The 25,458-nt window shown below is 35.4% G+C and overlaps 1 protein-coding gene across 1 annotated transcript in view; it reads right to left on the bottom strand.

Annotated features, from left to right (window-relative positions):
* Positions 1-22,411, bottom strand: part of RUNDC3B (RUN domain containing 3B) — a 154,908-nt gene extending 132,497 nt beyond the window's left edge. The window contains exons 1-2 of the mRNA XM_010839074.1: positions 22,383-22,411; positions 17,694-17,809 (exon numbers count right to left, since the gene is read on the bottom strand). Coding sequence (XP_010837376.1) covers positions 17,694-17,809; positions 22,383-22,411 — 145 coding nt within the window. The remainder of the gene's footprint in view (positions 1-17,693; positions 17,810-22,382) is intronic.
* Between the last annotated feature and the right edge of the window lie 3,047 nt (positions 22,412-25,458).

The following is a 25,458-nucleotide window of genomic DNA, read 5'->3' on the forward strand; positions in this document are numbered from 1 at the left end:
TAAAAAAATTTCAGGTATACACGTGCTCCCCATCCTGAACCCTCCTCCCTCCCCCCTCCCCATACCATCCCCCTGGGCCGTCCCAGCGCACCAGCCCCAAGCATCCAGCATCGTGCACTGAACCTGGACTGGCATCTCGTTTCATACATGACATTTCACGTGTTTCAATGCCATTCTCCCAAATCTTCCCACCCTCTCCCTCTCCCACAGAGTCCATAAGACTGTTCTATACATCATTGTCTCTTTTGCTGTCTCGTATACAGGGTTATCGTTACCATCTTTCTAAATTCCATATATATGCGTTAGTATACTGTATTTATGTTTTTCCTTCTGGCTTACTTCACTCTGTATAATAGGCTCCAGTTTCATCCACCTCATTAGAACTGATTCAAATGTATTCTTTTTAATGGCTGAGTAATACTCCATTGTGTATATGTACCACAGCTTTCTTATCCATTCATCTGCTGATGGACATCTAGGTTGCTTCCATGTCCTGGCTATTATAAACAGTGCTGCGATGAACATTGGGGTACATGTGTCTCTTTCCCTTCTGGTTTCCTCAGTGTGTATGCCAAGCAGTGGGATTGCTGGATCATAAGGCAGTTCTATTTCCAGTTTTTTAAGGAATCTCCACACTGTTCTCCATAGTGGCTGTACTAGTTTGCATTCCCACCAACAGTGTAAGAGGGTTCCCTTTTCTCCACACCCTCTCCAGCATTTATTATTTGTAGACTTTTGGATAGCAGCCATTCTGACTGGCGTGAAATGGTACCTCATAGTGGTTTTGATTTGCATTTCTCTGATAAGGAGTGATGTTGAGCATCTTTTCATGTGTTTGTTAGCCATCTGTATGTCTTCTTTGGAGAAATGTCTATTTAGATCTTTGGCCCATTTTTTGATTGGGTCATTTATTTTTCTGGAGTTGAGCTGTAGGAGTTGCTTGTATATTTTTGAGATTAGTTGTTTGTCAGTTGCTTCATTTGCTATTATTTTCTCCCATTCTGAAGGCTGTCTTTTCACCTTGCTAATAGTTTCCTTTGATGTGCAGAAGCTTTTAAGTTTAATTAGGTCCCATTTGTTTATTTTTGCTTTTATTTCCAATATTCTGGGAGGTGGGTCATAGAGGATCCTGCTGTGATGTATGTCAGAGAGTGTTTTGCCTATGTTCTCCTCTAGGAGTTTTATAGTTTCTGGTCTTACGTTGAGATCTTTAATCCACTTTGAGTTTATTTTTGTATATGGTGTTAGAAAGTGTTCTAGTTTCATTCTTTTACAAGTGGTTGACCAGATTTCCCAGCACCACTTGTTAAAGAGATTGTCTTTAATCCACTGTATATTCTTGCCTCCTTTGTCAAAGATAAGCTGTCCATATGTGCGTGGATTTATCTCTGGGCTTTCTATTTTGTTCCATTGATCTATATTTCTGTCTTTGTGCCAGTACCATACTGTCTTGATAACTGTGGCTTTGTAGTAGAGCCTGAAGTCAGGTAGGTTGATTCCTCCAGTTCCATTTTTCTTTCTCAAGATCGCTTTGGTTATTCGAGGTTTTTTGTATTTCCATACAAATTGTGAAATTATTTGTTCTAGCTCTGTGAAGAATACTGTTGGTAGCTTGATAGGGATTGCATTGAATCTATAAATTGCTTTGGGTAGTATATTCATTTTCACTATATTGATTCTTCCAATCCATGAACATGGTATATTTCTCCATCTATTAGTGTCCTCTTTGATTTCTTTCACCAGTGTTTTATAGTTTTCTATATATAGGTCTTTAGTTTCTTTAGGTAGATATATTCCTAAGTATTTTATTCTTTTCATTGCAATGGTGAATGGAATTGTTTCCTTAATTTCTCTTTCTGTTTTCTCATTATTAGTGTATAGGAATGCAAGGGATTTCTGTGTGTTGATTTTATATCCTGCAACTTTACTATAATCATTGATTAGTTCTAGTAATTTTCTGGTGGAGTCTTTAGGGTTTTCTAGGTAGAGGATCATGTCATCTGCAAATAGTGAGAGTTAATACCAAAACCTGACAAAGATACCACAAAAAAAGAAAACTACAGGCCAATATCACTGATGAACATAGATGCAAAAATCCTAAACAAAATTCTAGCAATCAGAATCCAACAACACATTAAAAAGATCATACACCATGACCAAGTGGGCTTTATCCCAGGGATGCAAGGATTCTTCAATATCCGCAAATCAATCAATGTAATACACCACATTAACAAATTGAAAAACAAAAACCATATGATTATCTCAATAGATGCAGAGAAAGCCTTTGACAAAATTCAACACCCATTTATGATAAAAACTCTCCAGAAAGCAGGAATAGAAGGAACATACCTCAACATAATAAAAGCTATATATGACAAACCCACAGCAAACATTATCCTCAATGGTGAAAAATTGAAAGCATTTCCTCTAAAGTCAGGAACAAGACAAGCGTGCCCACTTTCACCATTACTATTCAACATAGTTTTGGAAGTTTTGGCTACAGCAATCAGAGCAGAAAAAGAAATAAAAGGAATCCAAATTGGAAAAGAAGAAGTAAAACTCTCACTATTTGTATTAATGTTTTAAAACAACTAGCCTTTCATGTGATTGGTTTTATTTATTATTTTTAGGTTTTTAATTTCATCAATTTCTGCCTTTATCTTTATTATTTTGATCTTTCTACCTGCTTTGGGTTTAATTTTCTCTTGTTTTTTTAGTTTCTTCAGGTGGACTCTTGAATTATTGGCTTTAAACCTTTCTTCTTTTCTAATACAAGCTTCCTTATTTAATGCCTTAAATATCCCTCTAACACTGCTTTAACTTCATTCCATAAATGGTATGATGCATTTAATTTTTCATTCAGTTCAAAATACTGTCTAATTTTCCCTAAGACTTCCTCTTCGAAATACGAATTACTTATGATTTTTTTAGAATTCCAAAACAGTTGGTGATTTTTCAGATCCTTCTGTTCTTAATTTCTGGTTTAATTTTGTTAGAGTCAGAGAACATAGTTTGTATGATTTTAATTCTTTTAAATTTGTTAAGGTCTGTGTTATGGCTCAGAATAAGATCTTTTCGAATGTTCCATTTGTCCTTGAAAATAACATACAACCTACTGCTGTTGGGTGGAGTGTTTTATAAATGCCAATTAAGTCAGTTGGTTCAGATCTTCTATATTATTGCTGTTATAATATTTTTATATGCTATTTTATTTTTTATTCTTTATATGCTGTAATATTTTATGCTGTTTTATATTATTGCTGTTATGTTATGCTGTTCAGATCTTCTATATTACTAATATTCTGTCTAGCTGACCTACTGGTTATTATAAGAGTGCTGTAGTTAATGGGGCTTCCAGATGGTACAGTTGGTAAAGAATCCACCTGCCAAAGCAGGAGACTCAAGAGATGAAGTTTCAGTCCCTGGGCCAGGAAGATCCACTGGAGTAGGAAATGCAACCCAACCCAGTATTCTTGCCTGGAGAATTCCACGGACAGAGGAGCCTGGTGGGCGACAGTCCATGGGGTCGCAAAGAGTCAAACACAAATGAACAATTGAGCATCCACACAGGCACACTGTAGTTGATAAGTACAACTGTAGATTTCTCTCTCTTTTTTTTTTTTTTGGCCACATTGTGAGGCATGTGAGACCTTACTTTCCTGACTAGGGATCAAACCCATGCCCCCTGCAATGGGAGTATGGAGTCTTAACCACTGTACAAGCAGGGAAGTCCCTACTTGTAGATTTTTCTATCTTTAATTCTCTGGTCAGTCCATCAGCTTTTGCTTTTTGAAGCTATGTTAACTGTACGTATCTTAGGATTTTTTATGTCTTCTGAACAAATAGACTCTTTTTTTATTATGTAAATGTCCACATTCAATCACATCAATTTTCATTGTTCTGGAATTCACATTATCTGATATTAATACAGTCACTCCAACTCTCCTTCAATTAGTTTCTGCATGGAATATCTTATTATATCTTTTACTTTTAAACTATCTGTATTACTATAGTAAAGTTTTTTAAAATTTTATATGTTGAGTTTTTTCCCCAAAGGATCTCTTTTAATTGGTATGTCTAGGTCATTTACATTTAATGCAATTAATAATACAATTGGAGTTAGTTCTACCAGTTGACTGTATTTCTCTTAGCCTTTTTTCCCCCCCTGCCTTCTTTTGGGTAATTTGAATATTTTCAGTATTCCATTTTAATTTAGCTATTAGGTTTTTTTCTAGATCTCTTACTATTTTTATAGTCACTGATTAAGGATTACAATGTAAAACCTAACCTTTGAGATATCTGGGACATTAAACACACCAACATTTACATTATAGGGGTCCCTGAAAGAGAAGAGAGAGAGAGGGCCCGAGAAAAATATTTTTAGAGATTATAGCTGAAAAATTGCCTAACATGAGAAAGGAAACACTGCCTCAAATTTGGGAAAGTACAGAGAGTCCCATACAGGATAAAGGCAAGGAGGAACATGCCAAGACACATATTAATCAAACTGAAAAAATTAAATACAGGGAACAAGGGAAAAGCAATACATAATTTACAAGTGGTGGTGGTTTACTTGCTAAGTCATGTTCAACTCTTGTGACCCTGTGGACTGTAGCCCACCAGGATCCTCTGTCCATGGGATTTAATCAGAAGAGAAGCCAAGAAAAAGAGGAAGAGAAAAAAGATCTCCAAAATCAAATCCAAAATAATTAAGAAAATGGCAATAGGAACATTACTTTAAATGTAAATGGATTAAATGCTCCAACCAAAAGATACAGACTGCCTGAATGGATACAAAAACAGATCCATATTATGCTATCTACAAGAGACCCACTAGAGATCTAGGAACACATCCAGACTGAAAGTGAGGGGACAGAAAAAGGTATTCCATACAAATGGAAATCAAAAGAAAGCAACAATAGCAATATCCTTCTGAAACTCCTCCCAAAAACTGCTGAGGAAAGAACATTCTTAAGCTCATTTTAAGAGGTCATCATCACCCTGATATCAAAACCAGACAAAGATACCACAAAAAAAGAAAATTATAGGCCAATTATCACTAATGAACATAGATGCAAAAACCCTCAACGAAGTACTAGCAAACCAAATCCAACAATACATTAAAAGGATCACACACCATGGTCAAGTGGGATTTATCCTAGGGAAATAAGGATTCTTCAGTATATGAAAATCAATCAAGGTGATACACCCCATTAGCAAACTGAAGAATAAAAACCATATGATCATCTCAATAGATGCAGAAAAAACTTTTAGCAAAATTCAACACCCATTTATGTTAAAAAAAAAAACAACACAAAAAACTCTCTAGAGAGTGAGTACAGAGGGAATCTACCTCAACAAACAAAGGTCATATACAACAAACCCACAGCTAACAACATTCTCAATGGTGAAAAAATAAAAGCATTTCCTCAAAGATCAGGAACAAGACAAGGGATGTTTACTCTCACCACATTTATTCAACATAGTTTTGGAAATCCTAGCCATGGCAATCAAGGAAGAAAATGAAATAAAAGGAATCAAAATTGGGAAAGAAGAAGTAAAACTGTCACTGTCTGTAGATGATATGATAGTATATACACAGAAAACCCTAAAGACACCACCAAACTACTAGAGCTCATCAATGAATTTGGTAAAGTCACAGGGCACAAAATTAGTAAAGAAATCTCTTGCATTCCTATATACTAACAATGAAACAGCAGAAAGAAAAATAAGGAAACAATCCCATTTACTGTCCCATCTGAAAGAATAAAATACCTAGGAATAAACCTATGTAAGGAGGCAAAAGACCTGTAGTCATAAAACTATGAAACACTAATGAAAGAAATCAAAGATGACAAGCAGACAGAAGATATACCATGTCCTTGGATTGGAAGAATGAAAATACTGTCAAAATAATTATGCTACCCAAAGCAATCTAGACATTCAATGCAATTCATATCAAATTACCAGTGGTATTTTTTCATAGAACTAGAACAAAAAAAAGTTTTCAATTTGTATGGAAATACAAAAGACCCTCAATAGCCAAAACAATCTTGAGAAAGAAAAACAGAGCTGGAGGAATCAGGCTCTCTGACTTCAGACTATACTACAAAGTATACTACAAAGTATTTGGTCATCAAAACAGTATGGGACTGGCACAAAAGCAGATAGATAGATTAATGGAACACAACAGAAAGTGGAGAGATAAACCTATGCACCATGGCCAGCTAATAAGACAAACAAGTCAAGAATAAAATCATGGAGAAAAGACAGTCTATAATAAGTGGTGCTGGGAAAACTGGACAGCATGTAAAAGAATAAAACTAGAACATTCTTTAACATCATACATAAAAATAAACTCAAAATGGGTCAAATACCTAAATATAAGATCCAGACACTATAAATCTCTTAGAGGAAAACAGGCAGAACACACTATAACATAAACTGGAACAATATCTTTTTGGATCCACCTCCTAAAGTAATAAAAACAAAAATTAACAAATGGGACCCATTTAAACTTAAAAGTTTTTGCACAAAAAAGAAAGTGTAAACAAAATGAAACCATTTTCACAAAATGGGAGAAAATATTTGCAAACAAAGAGACCAACAATGGATTAATCTCCAAAATACACAAACAGCTCATGCAGCTCAATACAAAAAAATAAACAACTCAACCAAAAAATAGGAGGAAGATCTAAACAGACATTTCTCCAAAGAGGACATATAGATGGCCAAAAGCACAGGAAAAGATCCTCAACATCACTAATTATTAGAGAAATGCAAATCAAAACTACAATGATAACCTCATACCAGTCAGAATGGCCAACAACAAAAAGTATACAAATAATAATGCTGGAGAGGGTGTGGAGAAAAAGGAACCCTCCTGCACTGTTGGCAGGAACATAAACTGGTACAACTGGTCAACTGGAGAACACTATGGAGGTTCCTTAAAAGAATGAACTATAGAACTACCATATGATCCAGCAATTGCACTTTTTCCCACAAATCTGAAGAAAACCATACTTCCAAAAGATATATGCACCCCAATGTTCACTGCAGCACTATTTACAATGGACAAGACATGGAAGCAACCTAATATCCACTGACAGACGAATGGATAAAGCAGATGTGGTACATATACAATGAAATATTACTCGGTCAAAGAATGAAATAATGCTGTTAATAGTTTCAATGAGTAATAACCAAGAACAGACTTCACTGCCAAGGAGAAAATAAACTTTGTATCTACAGGACCAAAAATGTATTTAAAAACCAGGGCTACAGGATGCAAATGGGTGAATTTATGTGTAAAAAAAGGGGAAACTTGGAAAAAGGGAGATCTAAACTTAAAAATATATACATAATATATGATATACTGTATTACCTAAATATGAATTTATTAAATAACAGTGATTATATATTATTATGTGTGATATAATATCCATATATATATATATACACACACACACCCCTGAGTATTTTTCATTTTTAAGAAGTTTTATTGGCATATAGTTGATTTACAATGTTGTGTTAGTTTCTGTTTGTCCAGCAAAGTTAATCAGTTATACACAGAGCCACACTCTTTTAGATTCTTTTCCCATATAGGTCATTACAGAGTACTGGCACCACTGTTTCTTATTCATCTTTAATTGAAAACCATCTTTTCAACTCTCCAGTCTCATTACTACACATAAGCAACGCTCAAGTTCTCTCTCTCTCTCTCTCTCTATATATATATCCCTTTTTCCCCTACCATGACACACGGCTTGTGGGATCTTAGTTCCCCAACCACAGATCAAACCCAGGACAGTGGCAGTGAAAGCACGATGTCCTAAGCCCTGGACCACCAGTGAATTCTCCAGTCCTATAGATTCTGCTTGCACAGTACCTCTGTGTTTTCATTTCAATTCCCTTTGCCATCCAGTTCAGACTCTCATTACCTTTCAACCAGACTTATCTTAACAAACATTTCTGACTCCCTACCGCTAAGCTCTCCTAACTCTCAAAGTGTCTAGATATTGTTTCCAGATTAATGTTTTGATTCTGATATATTCTTCTGAAACACTTTGAATAACTTCTTACACTATTTTGTCCAACTTTGTAAACTTCAGGTAATTCAAAGTGGTTCAAAAAGTAATCCCAACTTATCTTTCTACCCTTATTTTGCCCTTCTACATACAGAATTTATCTGGGCAAAGCCAAAGAAACTCCTCAGTATTTCCTGGACATAACTCATTTCCTCTCTCCATGCTACCTATGATTTATTCCTTATATTCAATACCTGCATCTTGACCTAGACGTCTCAAATGAAATCTCTTTCAGAAGTTTTTTCTTGATCCCTGCCAACAGAGGAAGTCTTGCCATTTTTGACTCTTCTAGAGATCTGAGTATTTTTTAATTACATGACAATAGAAACTATCTAAGAGGAACTAATGAATACTTCCTACTGGTGCCAGACTTGTTTACATCACATCACACACTTTGACCATTAAGTTTAACTGCTCACTCAAATCAACAACAAAGGGTAACGATAACTTTCAAAGAAGAAGAGAAGAGAAAAGTTTGGAACTCTCTCTAGAGACAGCAAAACTTTGTCCTTGGAATGGAAAGCAGGAATTAAGGAAAATCTTCTCTCCTCCGAACACAAAAGTAGAAATACTAGATAAAATATAATAAATACACTTTTAAACATGGCAAACACAGAAAATAAGAGACTCTAGAAAAACCCTAAAACTGAATGCATCAACATAGAGTCAAAATACAGAAAGCAAAAATAGACATATCTATAAGAATAACTTAATAAATTCATCAGGATAATACTTTAAAACTTGTTATTAATAGATCAAACTGACAAAAATGTGACTAGTATTTGAAAAACATAATCAAGAACTGGAAAATACAAATTCTTCTCAATACAGAACATTTATTGAATCTAATAATAGAACATTTATGGAAACTAATCATACACTAAGCCATTAAGCAAATCTTATAAATTTCAAAAATATCTGCCATACAGACCAAATTCTCTAATCAGAAGTCAATTAACATAGAAATAAAAGTGAAAATGTAAAAGCTATTTTCAGAAACATTAAAAATAAACTTCCAAATAACACAGATGCTAAAGAAGAAATAATAAAAAGTAAAAATTACCTGAAAATGAATATTAGTGAAAAGAAAACATATCCAAACTTCTAAATGTAGCCAAAGCAGCATTTGGAGAGAAGGTTAAAAATCAACATAGGCAAAAACAAAGTTATTTGTTTTATTAGTCTATTTGAAAGACATAAAATTAACAAATCTCTGTCAATAGTGCTCATGAAAAAAAAGAGAAAAAAACTAATAATCAATATTAGTGGTATAAAAGGGGACATCTGTGTAGAAATAATACCAGGTAGTCACTAACAGAGCTTTTGTTTATTCTTTAAAAGCAATCTGAATTAAATGCAGGTGGCGCTCTGTATCCATGGATTCAACAAACCGTGGATGGGAAAAAAAAAAATTTAATTCCAGAAATTTCCAAAAAGCAAAATTTGAATTTACCAGGTGCTGACAACTATCTTGATGAAAGTGAAAGTGGAGAGTGAAAAAGTTGGCTTAAAGCTCAACATTCAGAAAACGAAGATCATGGCATCTGGTCCCTTCACTTCATGGGAAATAGATGGGGAAACAGTGGAAACAGTGTCAGACTTTATTTTTCTGGGCTCCAAAATCACTGCAGATGGTGACTGCAGCCATGAAATGAAAAGACGCTTACTCCTTGGAAGGGAAGTTATGACCAACCTAGATAGCATATTCAAAAGCAGAGACATTGCTTTGCCGACAAAGGTCCGTCTAGTCAAGGCTATGGATTTTCCTGTGGTCATGTATGGATGTGAGAGTTGGACTGTGAAGAAGGCTGAGCGCCGAAGGATTTATGCTTTGAGCTGTGGTGTTGGAGAAGACTCTTGAGAGTCCAAGGGACTGCAAGGAGATCCAACCAGTCCATTCTGAAGGAGATCAGCCCTGGGATTTCTTTGGAAGGAATGATGCTAAAGCTGAAACTCCAATACTTTGGCCACCTCATGTGAAGAGTTGACTCATTGGAAAAGACTGATGCTGGGAGTGATTGGGGGCAGGAGGAGAAGGGGACGACAGAGGATGAGATGGCAAGATGGCATCACAGACTCGATGGACATGAGTTTGAGTGAACTCTGGGAATTGGACAGGGAGGCCTGGCGTGCTGAGATTCATGGGGTCGCAGAGTCGGACACGACTGAGCGATTGAACAGAACTGACAACTATCTGCATAGCATTTACACTGTATTAGGCATCATAAGTAATCTACAGAAGATTCAAACTACACGGGAGGGTGTGTGTAGGTTATATGTAAATACTATGCCATTTTATATGAGGGACTTGGGCATCTGCTGATTTTGGTATCCAGGAGGTCCTCAGAACCAATCCTCCAAGGATATCTAGGAACAACTGTATACGATACCCTGCAGAGGAGGTAGATGGCTGGTAAATGATGAAGACAGGGAGAAGGTTTTTTTGAAAAAAAGAATCTTAGCTTTTAACAATGCCATAAGGATGAACATGTGACTTACCTTTAGATCTCTTCTGTGAGCTTTGACTTTTTTTAAACCATTCAGTTGAATTCATCTATTTTAAGTGCGTCACAATGAAAGGAAAAATGGCAACTAACTTGAGGTTAAATACTTAAGAGGATATAGAGGAAACTGACAACTGTAGAAAAGAATATAGAAATCAACAACCTAACTAGACTGATAAGCATTAAGCAAGTAAATTAGCCATTAAACTGCATTTGTGTATGCACACTGTCTTGTCCCTGCCCCACTCGACCCAGAGTTTCTACTGGCAAATTCTCCCTAATAGTTTATTTCAAGATTATGCAAAATTCTTACAAGGATAATAAAAGATAAAACACCTTCATTTATTTAATGAGGTATATATAATCTTGATAACAAAAAAAGTACCAAGTATCAAACAGAAAAATGATAAATTTTGCTCATAAACTCAGAATCAAAGCTTACCACTAGGGCTGCCCTGGTGGCTCAGTGGTAAAGAATCTGCCTGCCAGTGCAGGAGACACAGGTTCGATCCCTGGTCTGCGAAGACTCCACATGCCGCAGAGCAACTAAGCCTGTGTACCACAACTACTGAGCGTGTGCTCCCGAGGCCAGGAGCCACGAGTACTGAGCCCACGTGCCACAGCTACTGAAGCCTGCACCCTGGAGCCCACGAGAAGCCACTGCAATGAGAAGCCCACGCACCGCAACTAAACAATAGCCCCTGCTTGCCACAACTAGAGAAAAGCCCGCACAGCAACTGAGAATCAGCAGAGCCAAAAAGGAAAAAAAGAAAAATCCTAAATCTTACAAAGTATATTAAAATAATACATGAGGTCCAAATTAGATTGTTCCCAAGGATATATGGATGAATAAACATTAGAAAAACTACTGATGCAATTATTCACATTAAAAAAATAAAGACTACTGTTTCCAGAAACATAAAGTAGATGCTCTCCCCTGCTAAATACAACCCTAAACCCTGACATTATGTATAAAACAAAGCAAAGAAGATTCTGAAGGTGGAGAATTTTTAAAAAGGACCGACTAGGGACCTTGGAACTCAAGAAATGACACAGCAGTTAAGTCCCTCTGTAACCTGAAAAACAGACTTGCTTTCTCCTCTCAAATTTTCTCAATTAAATTTGATGGTGGAAAGAAACATTGTAACACTGTCTAATGTGGTTCTAAATGTATGTACAAGAAACAGCTAAAATAATTTATAAATAGAGGAGAGTAATGCTCATGAAGAAAGGTAAAGTTTTTAAGTTTCAGATTGGAAAATGATGATACCAACAGACTGTGACAAGTTACGTATATATTAATACCTAGAGCAATCACTACTATATATACACACACACACACAAAGAGATACACTCAAAAACACTATCGATTAATAAAGATGGAATTCTAAAAAGTTTTGAAACAATTCACAGGAAATAGGAAAAAGAGAAATCAAAAGCAGAGGAAACAAACAGAAAAGTACAAAATAAAAGGAAACTTTCTTGAGTCTATGTTTACATCTTTTGCCAAATTTCAGAAATTTTCAGTCATTATTTCTTTGAGTACATTTTCAGTCTTGTCCTCTTTCTCTCCTTCAAGGACTCTGATGGCAAGAATTTTAGACCTTTTGTTATGATCCCACAGATCCATGAGGCTTTTTGTTTAAGTATCTTCTTTCTAATTTTAGATTATTTTGAGTCTCTGTCATTTAATTAGGAAGTTTCGATTGCTTTGTCTTCCAGTTCACTGAGTCTTTCCTCTTCCCCCTTCACTTTCCTACTGAGCCTAACCATAGAACTTTTCATTTTGGTTTTGTACTTTTCTGTATCAAAATTTCAACTTGTTTCTTCTTTTTATCTTCTATTTCTTTGCAGTGTTTTTCTATTTTTTCACTTGTTTCAAGAATGTTTGTAATTGCTCAGTGAAGCATTTTTGTCATGACTGATTTGTGATCTGTATCAGTAATTCTAACACCTTTTATCATCTCAGTGTTGACATCTATTGCCTTTTGTTACACATCTTCCTGGTTCTTGGTATGAAAAGCCATCTTTGAATGAAACCTGGATATGTTCATACTGTGTTATGAGACTATGGATCTTATTTAAACCTTCTGTTTTAATTAGCTTTCTGTGACACTGCTCCAGCAGGGGAAGGTCACGGGGTGGAAGGCACCACACTTCATTACTGACATGTAGAGGGAGAGGTTCAAGCTTCCTGGGGGCCTTCACTGACATTTCAGGGAGGAGTCCTCATTACGCTGGGGTGGAGGTGGGAGTATAGGCTGGCTGACAATGCACTGGGAGCAGCCTCATCACTGCTGGGTGATGGTCCAAAGACATAACTCTCTAATACACCTCATTGCTGCTGGGTAGGGATCAAAATCCATGGCAACCCACTCCAACACTCTTGCCTAGAAAATTCCATGGATGGAGGAGCCTGGTGGGCTACAGTCCATGGGGTCACAAAGAGTCGGACACGACTAAGTGACTTCACGACACAAGGGATCAAAATCCAGGCTCTCTATGAACACAGTATGGGAACAGGTGAGAAGACAAGGCTCACAACCAGTGAGGAGGGAAGAAGTGCCAGCTCTCTGCTTGGTCTTCTCTGATACCACACTGTGGTGCTGCTGAGATACTCTGTTCTCATGAGGATGGAATTCTAAGTTCTCCACTCAGCCTCTTCAGGTCTGGGTTGTGGTAATGCCAGTTTTTCTGTAGTATTTGGCTAAAATGGAGTAGACTGTGTCTAAAAAGTCTCCTATCTTGCCAGGGTGTTCTATTCCTTCTATTCCTGGTCTTTTAGCTAGAGACAGCAGATCTTTGTCAGACTGTGTGTGTATGGGCATCCTCCTGTTGATGCCCGCAGGCTACTGGCTTATCCAGTACTCAGTGTTGGATATAAAGCAAGCAGAGAATCCAAGAGACCTGCCACTATGCCATTCTTAAGGAACCAAAGGCCTTAGCCTTCTTCTCCCTACCTTTCTGAGTCTTGTGTTTTATAGGTCTAGAGTTTAATGGGAGAAGTAGGGGAAAGTATGTCCACTTTATCTTCCTGAAAGTAGAAATCCTCCAAAATTTTATTTTTTTTTTTTTTTTTTTTTTTAGGGGTCCTTGATTCATTTTTGTACCCAGGGTGTAAGGAGCGGGATAGGGGTCTTGGATGAGGCAGTTATATGGGAGGGAGGGCGGGAGAGAAAGACATACCTTCTCCCTATATGCGGGAGGAGAGGAGACAGGTTATGGTGGTCAGGAGGACCTGAAATTGATTAAGAGTTACAACATTGGGGATGGGAGGGAAGGATAATAAAGGTCTGGTTTTTCCATTCCTGTATTCCAAGACCCTCCTTGGTTTTTTTTTTTTTTTTTTTTTTTAGGGGTCCTTGATTCATTTTTGTACCCAGGGTGTAAGGAGCGGGATAGGGGTCTTGGATGAGGCAGTTATATGGGAGGGAGGGCGGGAGAGAAAGACATACCTTCTCCCTATATGCGGGAGGAGAGGAGACAGGTTATGGTGGTCAGGAGGACCTGAAATTGATTAAGAGTTACAACATTGGGGATGGGAGGGAAGGATAATAAAGGTCTGGTTTTTATTTTTTTAGCCACTTCATCTATCTCTAGAATGAATGATAAAGGGGACTTTCCTGGTGGGCCCACGGGCTAAGACTCCCAATGCAGGGAAGCCAGGGTCCACCCCTGGTCAAGGAACTAGATATCACATGCTGCAACTCAGAGTTTGCATGCCACAACTAAAATCCCACATGCCACAACTGAAAGATCTCGCAAAAGGCAAATGGCTCCCCTGATGGCTCAGACAGTAAAGAATCCGCCTACAATGCCAGAGACCTGGGTTCGATCCCTGGGTGGGGAAGATCCCCTAGAGGACGGCATGGCAACCCACTCCAATATTCTTGCCTGGAGAATCCCGTGGACAGAGGAGCCTGGCGGGTCACAAAGAGTCGGACATGACTAAGCAACTAACACTTTCATACTTTCATATGGCAGCTAAGACCTGGTACAGCCAAATAAATAAATATTTTTTAAAAATAAATGAGAATGATTAGGAAAATAATACTTCATTTGTCCCTATCAAACTTGATTTCTAGCAACTGATTTAGAGAATCTAAAATGTAAGACAAGCAACAGTTTAGCTTTTAGAAGCTTTGGGATTTTACTTGGCCTTTACTTAAACACAAACAAAAGTGTGATGTGGGAATCAGAAAGTCACTGTAATTTCAAACTCCAGCCAACACAGAAGTTAGCCTATCTGAAGCACTTTACTCAGCTCTGAGTACCAGATTTTAAGGTCCAGTAAACCACTGATAAACCCGAAGAATGAGACTATAGTGGTTCCAGAAGACTGAAAGAACTAGAGATACTTCACCTGAAGAAAGAAAAGGGGAACTAAGGAAAAAGGATTACGTAATAGCTACTTTTAATATGTATTAGGCTCGCAATTTTAAAAAGAGGCAGCAGAGCACGGTCACCTAAGCTGACTTCTTATATTATACATCAGAATTTTCTAACAATCTGAACTGCCCAAAAAATAATGAATAAGGCTGCTGTACTATCCTTTGTTCCCTGATATCAGAAGTATTCAAATGAAGACCGTATGTCCACCAGCTGGAAATATCGCTTGGTGGATTGCTTCAGTAGGAGACAGACTAGTGATTTTTAAGCTATGATTAATGGTGCTGCCTGAAGTGGTACTGTGGAGGTGGGGTGTGATTGCTGCTGAGCTGGAAAAATGCCTGATATTCCCACCCAGCTTCAACAAGACCTTCCACTTACATATCCAGCATCTGCAGTGACTTTTATTAAGGGAGGTGGAAGTGAGCTGGAGAAAAGGATTATGCTTTAGAGCAAAAGTTAAAAAATGACTGAAGTGAAGACGAACTAAGGCTCCTTTGAACTTTCCATTCTGTGATCAATTCTTAGCTCACAGCTATATTCCAGAAAAGTAAGATCATCATCTCATTACAGCATTACTGCAGACGACATTAATATATGTGATTTTAAAAGTCTTGTTCTTTTGTTTATAATGGGCTGTTAGAATGAATGATGCTCCCTTTGCTACCTGTGTCAGTACAGCCTATAGTGGGCCTGGGGTGAGTTTTTGTTTTTCCTCTGAAAAAAACTGATAAACTAAATGCCTTTTTATTAAAAAAATTAAAAGTAGCTACAGAAAAGTAAGCCTTGTAAACCCAGGAAATTATACATTTTAAACTTCTTCTATCAAGGAAAGAATAGAAAAAATTAGTTGTTACATTAACTAAATTATAAGTGAACACACTATATTATCAAAATAATTATATAACTTTTGCAAAACTAAAGGCAGTTTGCTACATATTAGAATAGCAAAAAATGGGCAATACTATATGAAACTTTCTAGACACCTGAATCTTTAATAAACTACCTCATCATGAAAGTTACAGATCATTTCATGATTCATATCCATACTAACAACAGTGACCACCATAGTTGATCTACAGGAACTTTTTTAAAAGCATGTTTTAAATTATTAATCTTACCAAGCTTAAAAAATTCACAGATTTCAGAATCATCATTCTTACTGTCATTCTAGTGGAATTCTTATCCATAAAATAACTAGAGATTGTATTCTCAACACAGCAGTCCACTGGCTTCTATAGAAATAACATTTATGGTGAAGAAGTCAGTCTAAAGGTCTACAAGGTGTATTTTGCTGAGAAATGATTCATAAAATGGCAGAGAGATGTGCCACTTATATAGTAGTGAGTCTACCCCATCACTCAGCATGGCTAGATCAACATGGTTTGTTTTCTTTGTAGTTTATGTATTTTGTGAACAAATTAAATGCTAAATGGTATACCAAATCAAGGGAATTGAGGTCTTATGATAAAACCTTTGTGGAACATTAAGATACCTCAAACATCACTGCATTTCACATGTTTTAAATATTATTTGTAAATTTACATATAAAGTTTTAAAAATGATAACACAATATAGTAACTATGAAAATATTTCAAAATATTTTCAGACACTTTGCTTTCATAAAAACTTATTTTCTCATAAAGGGTAACATGGAAAATTTAGAAAATATCAAATAGCAAAACTAAGAAAAATAAATAAACCTTTAAATATACAGAACAATGAACTTTAACAGAAAAGCACCAGTGATTTTTACGGATCCCATTTTAAGATGCAAAGGGCTGAATGAATTCAGATTTTGTTACCCCATTTAACATTTAATTAAATTCAACCATTTATCATAAGCCTACAGCACTGCTCAACTGATTTAAACAATTATAGTAAAAATTGATGCTTTCAGCACTAAAAAGCAAAAAACAGAATTAACTTTCAGATTAAATTTGAGATGCTCATAAATTATATCACCAAAACATTACTTATTTGAAATTACTATACCATTAAGATCATAAAGATAATAAAAACTTAAGTGAAAACATCTAATGATCAAATTTCCTTTAGGGAAAGTAGGCAACTGAATTAATGTGATAGAGTTATCATTTATTACTACTAAAATTTATATACTACATACTATTTCTTGATGTTATCAGCTATATTATACAGATGTATATTTTTAATTTAAAAGTATATGTCTGAAGGAACACAGTTTTCATTTTTTCTTTTAAATTTTAAGAGATTTATGTTTCTGACATAAATACATTTACCGATTTTTAAGTCCAGCATCTCTTTTACATAGCTCTTTTTTAATCTACTTACTGCTAAAAAATTTCCAAAGATTTTGAAATTTAATAAAGAAAAGATAAACCAAACAACGCCTGGTGCTCCTCTGTAAACTGATTAAAATACCAACTAGTAATCTTTGAAGATGAGTTACCTTTTAATTTAAGCTTTTATTTTAATTACATATAGAAAGTGAATCTGCTTCTTGTATGTGGCAATTAATATTCAACACTTTTAATGCATCCTGGAAATGGGTATAAATTCAAGAATAGATTCTTTACTAGGGACATAGCCAAAAGATTAGGTGTTCTAAAATCAGTTTTTTGTTTCTCAAGATGCTGCAGTCTAAATCACACTAAACCGTATAATTTCTAAAATCTCAAGCTTGTTAATAACAGAACTGTTGGAAGAATAAGTAATACATTAGCGCTATTACCTTTCAGTCGGTGACTTAGAATCTGTTCCAAAATGGCTGCAAAGTTGTTAAATTCAGGAGAAGAATCATCAATTGTCTCAAAGCAGGACCGATCAATCAGGGTCTTCACAGAAAACCTATGGGGGGAAAAAATTATTATTGCTTTTAAGTAAACATGATTCATTCACTGAGTAAGAAAAATGGGAGGAAAGCAATCTAGAGAAATATTACAGAAATGTTTTAAAAGATTATATGCTCTGAAAACTCCATTTACTCAAATTCACTCTGTACACAGAAAATTTACAGAAATATCAGCCTTTTTGACTTATATATTTACTATCTGTGACTGCATTAAGACTTAGAAATAGTCCGCTGTCCTCAGAGTCATTAAAATCAGAATAAACAAAATGACCTAAATTATTAAGTCCAGAGCCATAATACAACTTATAAGAGTTTAAGCATCAAACCAAAATGTTTTTAAGAGTTTTGGAGAAAAAAATCAATTAAGATAGGATTTGAGTATTCATGAAGTGTAGATCCCAAGTTTTTATGAACTACAACAGGAAAACTTATAACTCTGTAAAGTACACTGTATTTTTCCTTCTCTTCAGAATGCCCTTTGTCTCTATTTCTGACTGCCAAAACCAATGCATTTCCCAAGACTCAGCTTAAACGCCATCTTCTCAATGAAGAATTATCCTCTACATATTCCTAGCTCAAAGTAGCATCTTGTTTGTATCTCCTTTAAGAGATGATTACAACTTGTCTTACTGCTATTACTTGTGTTGTATATCTCTATCTTAAAGTGAAAGTGAGTGAATCACTCAGTTGTGTCCGACTTTTTGTGCCCCCATGGACTGTAGCCATGAGCGCACACACACTCACCCACACACGCGTGCGCGTGGGAGATAAAGGAGTACAAACTGTTCCTTAGTTTTTAGGCTTACTAGCAATGCTCATTCAACCAGGATATAAAATACAACACATAAGTATAAAGGAAAACATAAAGATATTTGTTTATGTGAGTTAAATAAAGGCAGTCCTCCCTTTGCATATGAAAATAGACTGTGCAAACTGAAATCATGCAGTGTGATCACAATAATCAATAGAAAGAATTACAATTATTCTCTTCCCTTCACAAATTTTTATCAAAACATTAAAAACTCTCTGCTGGCTATAATGCACAGGGAAATGGAAGAAACAGTCAAATATTATTTAGTACACTGTAATTTAAAACATGAGCAATATTGAGAATTAAGGGGTCTTCTTTGTTAAAAAAAAAAAACATATCTAGAACAGTTTGAAAAGTGTTTACTTTCTTCTCATCGTATAACTTAAAATATTAGTATGAAGAAAGTTGAGCGCCGAAGAATTGATGCTTTTGAACTGTGGTTTTGGAGAAGACTCTTGAGAGTCCCTTGGACTGCAAGGAGGTCCAACCAGTCTGTCCTAAAGGAGATCAGTCCTGGGTGTTCATTGGAAGGACTGATGTTGAAGCTGAAACTCCAATACTTTGGCCACCTCATGCAAAGAGTTGACTCATTGGAAAAGACTCTGATGCTGGGAGGGATTGGGGGCAAGAGGAGAAGGGGACAACAGAGGATGAGATGGCTGGATGGCATCACCGACTCGATGGACATGAGTCTGGGTAAACTCCGGGAGGCCCAGGGACGGCGGGGCCTGGTGGGCTGCTGTCTATGGGGTCACACAGAGTGGGACACGACTGAAATGACTTAGCAGCAGTAGCAGCAGCATAGTACTATTTACAGCAACTGGAGCTCCATGGAGGAGCAACTATGTAAAAAGCACAGACAAAAAGTAACTATGAAGTAATTAATGGAAGTTTGTCTCTTGTATCTAATAGACAAGTTAGATAAATACTACGTGTAATGCATGAATACCAAAAGAAATAAAAACAAAGTAAACCAAAATCAAATTAAAGCAGGGACTTGAAAGCCACTTTTGTTTCCTCTGCCCTTTTCATTGACAATACACTAGAAAAGTGCTGTCAATCTTCAGCAAACTTTTAACAATAACAAAAAGTTTAATGTTCTTATTTCGTAAGAGAAAGAAATGCTAAGTGTTCCTAAAATGAATAAACAAAAGCCATATAGTCTCCACCTCCATCTTTGACCTGAAAAGAAGGAAACTTCTGAATGTTTCTCTCTAATCTTTAATAGAACAGAATGGAATATCTAACTCTGTAATCACATTCAAGGTAGCAGTAACCTACCTCAATTTCAAAAAAGTATAGCATTTAAAATAGTAAGCACACAGGTAAAATGAACTGAAAATGATATTTAAAGATAACAGAGTGCTTATTTCACCAAAAAGAGCTAGAACTCAATTTCCACCTGTAACAGCCTTGTAAGATTTCAGCCACTACTGTCCTCCAGGAATAACATAAAACTACCTAACAAATGCTCTTTGTAAAAGTGATAGGAAGGAAAAGTCATGGAGAGTAACATATATATTTTTGTAGCATCAAGAGCCCTGTACAGATCAATCAATAGTCAATAAAATATGAATCTATCATGTTGTTTTAGTAGATTATCTCCTACAGAAGACATTATGTGCATGACACAAATCTAAAATGGTGAACCTCGGAGCATCAGATTACTTGTAAGTCAACATGTGACTAAAAACCAAAACAAAAGCAAAGCGTAAATATCCTAAAGCATATCATTAGACACATTTTCTGTTATTTTCAAGCATGAAGATATTTTAAGGCTGAGAAAGCATTTCAAATAATTTCTATTATAACAAGGTTAAAATGAAGAAATTACTGTTTTCCAGCATTGCTTCATCATTTATAGCCTGCTCTCCTCCTGTCAACACAAATCAAAACTTCAGAAGGCAAATTAGTTCTTTAGAGTCCATGCTTTTACTTCTAGCTAGCCAAGTCTTCCCATTCAGCATTTACTTCTCCAGAATTATGCAGCTAGCTCCATTATGCCAGAATAGTGAGAATCTTTTCCTCCATAATCCAGTAACTAAGACATGTTATAAAAAACCAAACCTGTAAAAAGAATTTCAGTACATCTAAAAAATATCACACAGATGCTGAGCTATTTCCTGATAATGATGACATTAATATTAGTCATCTATTTCCCAAAGAGTACTGATTTTAAAATAATGAAATGACAATTTGATGAATGTCTAAAAATACCAAATCAAGTCTAAGTAACAGCTTTCACATAAGAATTAAAAAGTAAAAAAATTTACATAAAAGGGTCTTTTAATTAAATCCTGTTTTTTGAAATGTCTGTCTTAAAAGATTCTCTTTCCTACCTTCAATGTTCAAATAAAATTTTGTTAGTTCAGAAATTTTAAAAATGAGTGTGACTAAAACTATCAAATTTAAGAAAGCAGGAACTACCTTTTTCCCTTTGGAAACATATCAAGAAAGATGTTTACCAAAACTACATTTTAAAAAAAATCTTCACTACACCCATTTAAATTAATTCCTTCCACAGTAAACAGGTTTCTAACATAACAGTAACAACAAATAATTAAAGGCAAAAAAATGTGACAACAAAATCAAAAATAAAACAGCTTTTCCAGAAAAAACTAAAAACAGAGTTACTATATGATCCAGCAATCCCACTCCTGAGCATATATCCTCAGAAAACATAATTTGAAAAGATACATGCATCTTAATGTCCATAGAAGCACTATTTACAATAGCCAAGATATGGAAGCAAGTAAATGTCCCTCAACAGATGAATGGATAAAGAAAATGTGGTACATATATACAATGGAATATTACTCAGCCATAGAAAAGAATGAAATAATGCTATCTGCAGTAATATGGATGGATCTAGAGATTATCATACTCAGTGAAGTAAGCCAGACAGAAAGACAAGTATCATACCATTGATATGTGCAATTTTTAAAAGAATGATACAAATGAACTTATTTGCAAAACAGAAAGAGACTCAGAGACATAGAAAACAAACAAGTTACTAAAGGGGAAAGATGGGGAAGTGATAAATTAAGAGTTTGGGATTAATGGATACATACTACTATATATAAAACAGATCACCAACAGGGACCTACTGTAGAGCACAGGGAACTATACTCAATATTTTGCAATAATCTATAAGGGAAAAGAATCTGAAAAGGAATATCTAATCCATATATCTGGATCACTGTGCTGTATACTTTAACAAGATATTATAAATCAATTATACTCAATAAAAAAAAAAAAAGAATCTCATTGCAGGTCCCCCCAAAATGACTTCATGAAATATCTCACTCTTTATTAGAAAAGAAACTATTAAAAGTAGAAATTCATCTTTAATATTTAAAGGCCCTGTATTAGTAATATACAAAGACGTATTCACATACACAGAGAAGAATCAAGTAGAAAAGAAATATATTTCCATCTCTTTAAAACAAGCTTACATAATCTTAACTATTTGTCAAACATGCATCAGAAAAATATTAATTTCACAAAATCAGATTTTCTTATCTATATTTTTATATTCCTTTATATGGAATTATACCTGAAGATAAACAAAGTACATTAAAGCATATAGAATCATTACATTTCAAAACCAAAAGGAGTTCAGAATAGCTATAATCATTTATGAGTGATATTTTAAAAAGTCACATAAGTATCTGAATTGTAAGAGAATTCTTTCCACTACTACGACACCAAATTTACAGGATTCCTTATAATATATTATTATTGCAAGTAGCCTTTACCAAGGGGTGAGGTAACTATCCTCTGCCATTGCTGTATCTATAATCAATAATCTACAAGGAGATGGCTGCCAAGAGACATGATACAATCCACCCCAAATGTAAAATAGTGACTATGGATGATAATGAGCACCGCATCCAGGTATCTATTCATTGGAAAGCCTATTTCTTTTATTTTATACCAGAAACCCCTCCCAAATCTATTTGAATCAGCAATTCACCTTATTTTCTTTTAAAGTCTCATGACAGTTAAGAATTCCCAACAGTCATGCGTTTTCCCCCTTCATCTTTCCTAAAATTTAAATCTCCTTTATAAGTAGAAAAAAACTTTCCACATACCCGTTTAGCAGGAGTCTCGGATTATCATCCACAGGCAAAAACCAACCAGTTGCCTGTTTCTATAAAGTTTTACTGAAACACAGAAGAAAAAAGTTCCAACCCTCTTCTCTGGAATAATCACCCTGTAACTCAAAAGTCTCTTTTGACAGTTTACCACTTTTTTCTTTCTTTATAAATTTTGCTTAGTGTAAAAAAATGATAGACAGAGAGAGAGAGGTATATTTTAAAATATTTTCCCCATGTGTACTATGAAAATTGCTTGTAAAACAGAACTGTGAACACCTAAGACTGAGATATCATATTAACATCTTGTATTGCTACATAAGCAGACTGACAACAGCAGATTGCAGCACATGAAAAATAACCTGAAGCACTATCTTTCAACAAAAGGACAAGACAATTTTTTAAACATTTTTAAAATTTATTCTGTTATTGAAGGATAATTGTTTTATAGAATTTTGTTGTTTTCTGTCAAACCTCAACATGAATCAGCCATAGGTATACATACACCCTTCCCTTTAGAAGCTCCCTCTCCATCCCACTCCTCTAGGTTGATAAAGAGCCCCTTTTTGAGCTTCCTGAGCCATACAGCAATTCCCCCTTGGCTATCTATTTTACATATGGTAATATAAGTTTCCATGTTACTCTTTCCATACCTCTCACCCTCTCCTCCCCTCTCCCCATGTCCATAAGTCTATTCTCTATGTCTGTTTCTCCATGTAGCCCTGTAAATTAATTCAGTACCATTTTTCTAGATTCCATGTATACACATTAGAATACAATATTTATCTCTTTCTGACTCACTTCACTCTCTATAATAGGTTCTAGGTTCACCCACCTCATCAGAACTGACTCAAATGCATTCCTTTTTATGGCTGTATATGTACAGCCATATGTACATTGTAAATATGTACCACAACTTCTGTATCCATTCATCTGTTGATGGACATTTAGGTGGCTTCCATGTTCTAGCTATTGTAATCAGTGCTGCAATGAATGAGATACATGTGTCTTTTTCAATTTTAGTTTCCTCAGAGTATAGGCCTAGGAGTGGGATTGCTGGGTCATATGGTGGTTTTAATCCTAGTTTTTTAAGGAATCTCCATACCATCTTTCACAGTGGCTGTATCAATTTACATTCCCACCAACAGCGCAACAGTATTCCCTTTTCTCCACACCCTCTCCAGTATTTACGGTTTGTAGACTTTTTGACGATGGCCATTCTGAGCAGCATGAGGTGATATCTCATTGTGGTTTTGATTTGCATTTCTCTAATAATGAGCGATGTTGAGCATCTTTTCATGTGTTTGTTAACCATTTGTATATCTTCTTTGGAGAAATGTCTGTTTAGGTCTTTTTCCCACTTTTTGATTGGGTTGTTTGTTTTTCTGGTATTGAGTTCTGTGAGCTGCTTTTATATTCTGGGCTTTTGTTTTGGGGGAGATTTTTGATCACAGTTTCAATTTCAGTGCTTATAATTGGGTTGTTCATAATTTCTATTTCTTCCTGTTCAGTCTTGGAAGATTGAACTTTTCTAAGAATCTGTCCCTTTCTTCCAGGTTATCCATTTTATTGCCATATGGTTGTTCATAATAGTCTCTTATAATCCTTTGCATTTCTGCATTGTCTATTGTAACCTCTCCTTTATCATTTCTATTTTTGTTGATTTGCTTCTTCTCTTTTTCTTGATGAGTCTGGCTCAAGGTTTGTCAATTTTGTTTATCTTCTCAAAGAACCAGCTTTTAGTTTTATTAATCTTTACTATTGTTTCTTTCATTTCTTTTTCATTTATTTCTGCTCAGATCTTGATGTTTCCTTCTACCGATTTTGAGGGTTTTTGGTTCTCCTTTTTCCAGTTGCTTTAGGTGAAAAGTTAGGTTGTCTATTTGACGTTTTCCTTGTTTCTTGAGGTAGGATTGCATTGCTATACATTTTTCTCTTAGGACTGCTTTTGCTGCATTCCATAGGTTTTGAGTTGTCATGTTTTCATTGTCATTTGTTTCTAGAAATTTTCTGACTTCCCTTTTGATTTCTTCAGAAACCTGTTGGTTATTTAGAAACGTGTTGTTTAATCTCCATGTGTTTGTGTTTTTTAGATTTTTTTCTTGTAATTGATATCTAGTAGCGTAGCACTGTGGTTGAAGATACTTGATATGATTTTAATTTTCTTAAATTTACTAAGGTTTGATTTGTGACCCAAGATGTGGTTGATTCTGGAGAATGTTCCATGTGCACATCAGAAGAAGGGGTATTCTTTTGCATTTGGATCGAATGTCCTGAAGATATCAATGAAATCCATTTCATCTAATGTATCATTTAAGACTTGTGTTTCCTTATTAATTTTGTTTTGATGATCTGTCCATTGGTGTGAGTGGGGTGTCAAAGTCTACTATTATTGTGTTATTGTCAATTTTTCCTTTTATGTTTGTTAGTGTTTGTCTTACGTATTGAGATGCTCCTATGTTGGGTGCATAGATATTTACAATTGTTATGTCTTCCTCTTGGATTGATCCCTTGGTCAATATGTAGTGTCCTTCCTTATCTCTTATATTGTTCTTTAGTTTAAGCTCTATTTTGTTTGATATGAGGATTGTTAAAAAAAAAAAAAAAAAACTTTCTTTTGAAAGTAAAAAAATACTTTCTTTTGCTTCCCATTTGCATGGAATGTATTTTTCCATCCTCTCACTTTCAGTCTATATGTGTCTTTAGGTCTGAAGTGGGTTTCTTGTAGACAGCGTAT

The sequence above is a fragment of the Bison bison genome, unplaced genomic scaffold (genome assembly GCF_000754665.1).
Source record: "Bison bison bison isolate TAMUID 2011002044 unplaced genomic scaffold, Bison_UMD1.0 scf7180017864109, whole genome shotgun sequence".
Classification (NCBI taxonomy): domain Eukaryota; kingdom Metazoa; phylum Chordata; class Mammalia; order Artiodactyla; family Bovidae; genus Bison; species Bison bison.